Raw genomic sequence first — 8139 nt, forward strand, 5'->3', positions numbered from 1 at the left:
CGTAAGTGCCAGCCCCTCCTTCCTGGCAGCTGTAAGGCCAAGTAGTATAAAATACACGGTAACAACCACATGTCACCCTCTGAGACTGTGAACCACTGGAGTTTTCAGGACACGCTGCTCTAACACACCCTGCCTTTCCTACACTTCCTCATTCTATTCCTTTGACAATTCAGCCAATCTCAATTCACTGCCACTCTTGGAATATGATTTCCCCCCCCCTCTGGGCTTTATTGAAGTAGCTCCTTTCATTAAAAATACTTTCCCCTCTTACATCTACCAATTTATAATCTTTATGGAGTTTTCACTCCCCTCCTTTGGCCACCTGCTGTCCCTTATCTGTACTTTTATCTGTACTGTAGCACACCAGACCGCATGCCATATGGAGTTTGACTGTCCACACCCATTTCCTCCTTTGTCTGTAAGGGCCACATTTTCTTCATCTTTGTGAGTCTCAAATGATTAACACGTATTAGAGGTCAAAAAGATGTGTGCTGATGAGGTGAATGTAGAAACAAGTAAGATGTGGTCTCTGTACAAAGTCCCAGTAAAAAATACTTTGCCTAAGGTGGCATGACTTTCCTGACATTGCCTTGTAAGACACACGGCAATGTTAGAAATTTATGTCATGCCCTGGATGACATGCCCTGTTAGAAATTTAGTGACAACGTGGCAGGGGCAGGGAGATGGAGGATGAGGTGGAAAAAAAAGACTTCCTGGAGGACGTATCTGTGTGTGTACATCTCAGGGAGAAGCTGATTGGAGAGAATCTAAGGAGGCTTAGAAACATGCCTGAGCACCTCAGATATACCTACTGCTAAATTATCTTACTTTGTGTATATCTGTGTTGGGGTCCAGGATTTATTTTGGGAGTGAACAGTAGACTGTTTTCCCTCCTCAGCATGAGAAGAGGCTGCAGCATGTAGGCAGGGGAGAATCTGGGGCTTGGACCCTCAGGTTATTCAGTGACTGTGTGAGAGCTGATACAGGCAGCAGCTTTCTTTGCAGAGAGAAGATAGTGTAAAAACCTGCCATGGGGAAACACTCAGTGAATGATAGAGGTCAGGGAGGCACCGACTTTGAGTTGTGAAGTGACAAGTGACTTTTATTTTTTTTAATTTTAGAAGTTAGCAGAAAGAGCTGGTTGGCCTTTTCTGGAGGAAAAACTCAGTGGTTACAAATTTAAATTCAAGAAAACTCTACTTAAATTGTAGTGTGTTTCTGAGAAGCACTGGCCTCCAACTAACAGGCAAAAGATTTTCTGGACAACTTGCTGGGTTGGGATATTAAAAAAAAAAAAATGCTACTTTGTATGGTGGGCTGCTACTATTTTTCTTAACCTCTTCATTATCATATAATTTTTTGATAAGATTGTAGCAACTTCTATCACAATATGGGTAGGAATTACTTTGGGCAAATCCCTTTAACACTGAACCAGCTAGTAGGATTCTTATGGGTTTCAGGACACTGTTCTTCCTCTTTCCTAGATGTTGAGGTTCCCCTGCAGGTTATCTGGCCAACACCAATTGCTCATAGAGGAGAAATTGCACCACCTACCCTGAAAAGCCTGAGTCCAGGTCTTTGGCTGGGTCAATTTTTTGATGTTAAAATTCTGACCTCTGTTGGGTTCAGATTTCTACACATAACAGTAAGTCACAGAAGTGAGTTACCTCACAGATACAATAAGCAAGATAAAAAGATGATGGTTTCAAGAAGGCATTCTATATGTAATATGTAGGTTGGGGGCTCATCATATTAATATATATGCTGGTAACTTCTATGGCAAGCTTCATTGGATGACAGAAAGAGTGTGGAATCAGAGTCGGAAGACCTCAATCAAGTCACGGCTTTACTCATCTTGGTTACCTTGGGCTGTTGACATCAAGCACCTGGAAATTCTTCTAGAACCAGGTAACGCTGGAAAGAATAAGTATCCTTTAACTCTTCTGAGTCTTATGTTCATCAACTACGCAATGGAAGAGTAACAAAAACTAACAGCAGTAAACTAATACATATGAAGCATTTTGGAAATTGTCAGTTCACCATAGCATGCTATTTTCATCATCTAAACTTTTAATATTTTATCAAATACAAGGGTAAGAGAAATCATAAGCAATAACATGGGTGATGTTACCAATATTTTAAAGGATTAGAATCCTTTATGGCAACTGGGTATGTATTCAGAACCATCATTTCCATTCAATCAAGTGAAAAACAATCTTGGCGGGGAGTATGGAAGTAAAACCATCTCCAAGATTTTCTTTTAAAAAGTCAGCCCTGATTGAGGAGCTTTGTGTCCCTGGAACACCTGGCAGGGAACCATATGCTGCCAACCGGACATGCTTGGCCACCTTCTATTCTATTTCTGGGACTGCAGGATAGGAGGCTTATGACACAAAGTTTGAACCCCTCATAATTCTGCTTGTAGAAGGGAAGAGGTGTGGGATGAACCATGGAGTCTCGTGCTGGAGTGGCCTTTCCGGTTGCTCTACATGTCCTGCCAGAACAGATACAACATAATCTTTCTGCCTGAACCCCGGGGGAGCAAATGCTAACCACTGTAGTCCTTGGAGCTTGAAAACCATTCTTAGAGTCAGGGAGACTTCAGAATCAGGTGGGCTCATCTAACTGACTCTATTTACCTAACATGAAGTGGTCGCCTTGGAGGACCCCTGGTCGTGACATATTGTCTTAGAAAGAAGCATCCGTTTTAAAAACAGACTCTCCGCAGGTAATGTGGGTCAGTTCAGTCTATTTTTAGTTCTGCTTTGGCAGTAAGCACAAAGGAACTCTAAACTCACTTTTATGAACCTTTGAATCATGCTGGCATGTTCTCACCAAAGACCTCCCCCCTCCATGTTGAGAAATAGGACCGATCAAGGGTTGCCAGTACAACTGCTGCCAAGTACCCCAGGCACTCTTTTGAGGCTTCAACACTTCTGCTGATAAATGGGGATGATTCTTTCCCTTCAGAGATAGTCTGACAAAGATGGAAGGTCAATAGAAAGGGCAATAAGATGTATGAACCCCAAAGCAGTGTTTTCAGAAAAACTGATCATATCTTGACAGTCTATTGCTCTAGTCTATAATTTGAAAGCATGTTCTAAGATGGATAGGAACAGGGAATAAGACAACTACATTAAACTTGGAAAATTCTTTCTTCTTTAGACAAGTAAAATCTTTGCATAATTTCATAGTACAGAGCAGACTGATTATAATATGCAGACAATCTTCCTCTTGAAGTATAGATAGTTTATGGACAGTAAACTGTCTTGCACTACAAACAATGATCTTGTTTCAAAATAGGAATAGTTTCAATGGTAGGAATTATCTGTAATATAAAGATTAGAGAAATGATTTGAACAAGGTTCAGGAAAATTGAAAGATAGAAGGTCCAAGTCCTCTAGGGTGTTGTATTAGGAAAATCATAGCCCCCAAATGAAAAAAAACTTCCCTGCTCCAAACTCCACAACCTATTCCCTTTGATTGCTAAGGGGCTTCCCTGGTAGCTCAGACAGTATGGGGCGATTTTCAATGCAAAGGAACCACAAACAAAAATGACAAGAACAATGAGGGTTACAAGAGGAAGACTATGAAAACATAAAAGAAAGAAAAACAGAAATCTGTGTACAGGTATCAGGCATTTAAAAGTAGACAGACAAGAGCAGACCTACCAAGCAATCTATCCCTTTCAGAAGACTCTGAAAGTAAGCTCCTTAAGTCAGAAGGAAAGCAGAGCCCCAGATATAGAGCATTAAGAGCATCAATTATAACAGAATGCCCAGATGCTTCCTGGAAGCTAAGCAGCCCTTCTCCACCCCACAATATATGTTTAGGAAGTTCATTACCTTAATTAGGGGCTTCCCTGGTGGCTCAGATGGTAGAGAATCTCCCTGCAATTCAGGAGACCTGAGTTTGATCCCTGGGTCAGGAAGATCCCCTGAAGAAGGGAATGGCAAACCACTCCAGTATTCTTGCCTGGAGAATCCCATGGCAGGCTACAGTCCATGGGGCCACAAAGAGGTGGACATGACTGAGCAACTAACACTTTCACTTTACTTTAATTATGCCTTAGAAGAGCCTTGGGTTGGGAGCACCATAATGGAAAGGCACGGGAACTTACTAGGGCATCTCTCTTCTTCCTCCGTTGGTTGTTCCTTCTCTGGCTTGGGAGGGCCTTTGATTCTCTGCACCAAGGCACAGAATTTTCCAGTCCAGGAGGAATCCTCTTCCTCCTCTTCCTCTTCTTCCAGGGGAACCCCTAAGCAAGCCACAGAAAGAGGGACAACCTCAAACAGTACACAAAGCCACCAGATAATTGAAAGAACATAGAAACACTGCTTTCCATCCTTTGGAACTTTCTAAATATACTATAGGCAGCCTCCTATAAATATTTATCTACATGTCTTTTGGCAATCTTTTTAAATTATAATTTCTTGTATACAAAAACATAAAGTAATTTCAACCCCAAGACTTAAGTTTTTCTAACCCATACTCCAAATGGGCTCCAGAGTATCTAGAAAGAAACAGTTACCAATCTGTTACTTCAAATGAAAAAGTCATCTGTTATCCACATAGCTTTCAAAAGCAGTACACTTGTTGATGGGCACTTAAAACCAGCAGATACATATCAAAGTAGAAATGGCTGGTTTAGAATCCTTAAGGGCAGACATATCATTGCAGAAGCTAAAAAGCAAAGGTGATCAGAATCTTGGTTCATTTGGGAAGAGTGTCCCAGATATCTAACTTGAGATAAACTGGGTGAGGTTTATATAAAGATCTTTTCTTTTCTTTCCTTCTTGAGAGACCCAGTCCCCTCTCTTAGATCTCAGCAACATTTCTTGTAGACAGAAGGAGTTTCAGTCATGTATTATCCCAGGATTATGTCCTGTATCTTCTCTGACCCAAATAGTTTGGAAAGAATTATTTCTTGGACAATTAGCACTATAATTTTAAACAGAAACTAACTTTACAACCCCCCATGAACTTCTAACCAAGGAACCATGAACAGCCTTGTCTTGGATAAAGCTTTTATCTGGAAGCTCACCGCAGTGAAGGAGAAGGTCCTCATGGAAGTCGTACAGCTCTTCCCGGATCTCTTCTGGGCATGGGCAGTTCTCCCCCAGTTGAAAGTTAAGAAGCATGTTGATCTTGGAGGGGCAAAAAAGATTGGCTAGTTGGTTCTCAATGTCTGTCTAAAGAACTCAGATCCAACCTTAGACACCTAACATTCTTTGCAAACTTCTAACTCGATTTTGTGTGTGTGTAAAGACAGCCAACATTTAAAAATAGCTTTTTATAACTGAATCACTTTGCTGTACACCTGAAACATTATAAATCAACCATACTTCAATAAAAAAACTAAAAATATTTTTTCAAAGTGCACAAACTTCCAGTTATGAAATGAGTAAGTCTGGGGTAGTAATATAACAACACTGTGTATGAAAACTGCTAAGATAGTAGATCTTTTCTAAATTTATAATTGGAGTATAATTACTTTACAATGTTGTGTTGGTTTCTGCTGTACAACAAGAAGAATCAGCCATAAGTACACATATGTCCCCCCTCTCCTGAGTCTTTTTCCCACCTTACCCTCACTCCGCATCCCACCCCTCTTGGTCATCACAGGGCACTGAGCTGAGCTCCCTGTGTTACACAGCAGCTTCCCACTAGCTATTTATTTTATTTTTTTCTATTAATTCTTATTAATTTTTAATTTTAATCTATTTAATTTTTTTAAAATATAAATTTATTTATTTTAATTGGAGGTTAATTACTTTACAATATTGTATTGGTTTTGCCATATTAGGCAACATACATACAGATAAAAAATAAGTACAAAATATATTCAGCACAAAGTTTTTCTCTCACTCTGCTTCCTTGTTGTTCAGTTGCTAGGTCGTGTCTGACTCTTTGTGACCCCATGGACTGCAGCACGCCAGGCTTCCCTGTCCTTTACTATCTCTTGGAGTTTGCTCACACTCATGTCCATTGCGTGGGTGATGCCATCTGACCGCCTCATCCTTACCTAGTTTACATGTAGTAGTGTGACTTTCAGTGCAACTTTCTCAATTTGTCCTGCTCTCTCCTTCCCCCTCTGGGAGACTAGATCTTAAAAGTTTTCATCATAAGAAAAGTAATTCATAACTATGTGAGGTGATAGAAGTTAACTAAAATTACTGTGATGATCCTTCCACAATATAGACAGATATCAAGTGATTATGGTTGTACACCTTAAGCTATACAGTGTTCTGTGTTAACCAAACCTCAACAACGGGTGGGGGGGACCCCACTACAAATGCAAAAAAAGGAAAAGAAAATATTCTAGCAATATTGCTTTACATCACCAAAATACTGTCTCTACCCTCCTCCTTTGGAATAACTATTTTGGTGACTATGGCTCTAATCCCTGCCTTTAAGAAGGAATACATGATTCTGAGAAAAAAGTCATGCATTCAGGGCATGCATTTTAAATGATCTTTGGAGAGATGGGTCATGAGAATACAAAGATGTAAATAATACACTAATGAGATAAAGCCATAAACTGTGAGTTGCTAAAAAAATAAAAGTAGCTTTTCCTTTTTTCTGATTATAAAGGTAATACAGAACTTGATTAGCTAAAGAAGAAAATTTACTGAGATCTCCCCACTGAGATAGCTGCCATTAATATTTTAGTTAATATCTTTATATAGGCAGATTGAGATTACAATCTAACTTGACTTTTTTGAAACTCAATTTTTCAACTTAATTTATCACAAGCATTTTAAAATGTTCTCAACCCGATCTCTTACAGGTGCACTGCATTTCATCACAAGGATGAACAGCGATTTATATAAAATGTATGTAAAATTAATGATCTGCTCTGAAATATCTCAGTTGCTTTCATTTTTTTATCCCTGTAAATAAAGTCAGTTTGAATTTCCTTTTATGGAATTTTTGTTCACATCTCTGTTTATTTTCTTAGGATAAACTCATAGAAGCAAAATGCCTGGATCAAAAGGTTTGTACATTTTAATGGCTTTTGATATGAATTGCCAGATTGCTCTCCAGAAAGCTCACAACAGTTTGCATTATTACCAAATTTATACAAGAGTGTGTATTACTTTGCCAACGCCATTACAGTAATGGGAATTAACATATTTTCAAATATTTTCCAATCTAATGAGTAAAAAATGTCATATCCCTGTTGCTTTAATTTGCATTTAATTGGTGAGGTTGATCTGTTTTTTCTCACAGAAGGACTGTTTTTATCTCATCATTTATAAATTTCCCATCCATGTTCTTCCTCCATTTTTCTGTTGTGTGATTATCTTTTAAAAATTAATTGGCAAGTGTTTTGCACATCTCTATAGACTATTATCTCTTGGTAATATATATTCCTGGAGAAGGAAATGGCAATCCACTCCAGTACTCTTGCCTGGAAAATCCCATGGATGGAGGAGTCTGGTAGGCTACAGTCCATGGGGTTGCAATTCCAAATACATTTCCTAGTTTTTAGTGAGCTTTTAATTCTATTTATAGAATTTTTTTTGACATGTCAGTTTTATGTTTTGAAGCCAGCCTATCATCCTTTCCTTTACAATTTTATGTCAGAGATACTTCACTGTTTCTGTGCCATGGATTACCCTGACTTCCCCAGTGATTCATTGGAAAAGAATCTGCCTGCCAATTCAAGAGATGCAAGAGATGCAGGTTCTATTCCTGTGTTGGGAAGATCCCTTGGAATAGAAAATGGCAACCCACTCCAGTATTCTTGCCTGGAAAATTTCATGGACAGAGGAGCCTGGCAGGCTATAGTTTGTGGGGTTGCAAAAAGTCAGACACAATTGGGTTACTGATCATGCATGTCCTACTTGGACAGTCTGGTGAAACTCATGGATGTTTTTCTCAAATTAATATTTTAAATACCTAAAATAAAATATAAGGGATTACAAAGAGAAACAGTTATAATGAAATCTAATTATCAAGATCATAAAAAACATATTTGTGATATAGTAACATATATACTTGGAGAAGGCAGTGGCACCCCACTCCAGTACTCTTGCCTGGAAAATCCCATGGATGGAGGAGCCTGGTAGGCTGCAGTCCATGGGGTTGCAAAGAGTCGGACACGACTGAGCGACTTCACTTTCACTTTTCACT

At 39.2% G+C, this 8139-nt stretch overlaps 1 protein-coding gene across 1 annotated transcript in view; it reads right to left on the minus strand.

Moving 5' to 3' along the window:
* RYR3 (ryanodine receptor 3) overlaps nt 1-8139 on the minus strand; it is a 567299-nt gene that overhangs the window by 162804 nt on the left and 396356 nt on the right. Inside the window, exons 37-38 of the mRNA XM_010844173.1 lie at nt 5045-5147; nt 4121-4258 (exon numbers count right to left, since the gene is read on the minus strand). Coding sequence (XP_010842475.1) covers nt 4121-4258; nt 5045-5147 — 241 coding nt within the window. The remainder of the gene's footprint in view (nt 1-4120; nt 4259-5044; nt 5148-8139) is intronic.

Source organism: Bison bison, unplaced genomic scaffold, assembly GCF_000754665.1.
Source record: "Bison bison bison isolate TAMUID 2011002044 unplaced genomic scaffold, Bison_UMD1.0 scf7180017864197, whole genome shotgun sequence".
NCBI classification, from domain to species: Eukaryota; Metazoa; Chordata; class Mammalia; order Artiodactyla; family Bovidae; genus Bison; species Bison bison.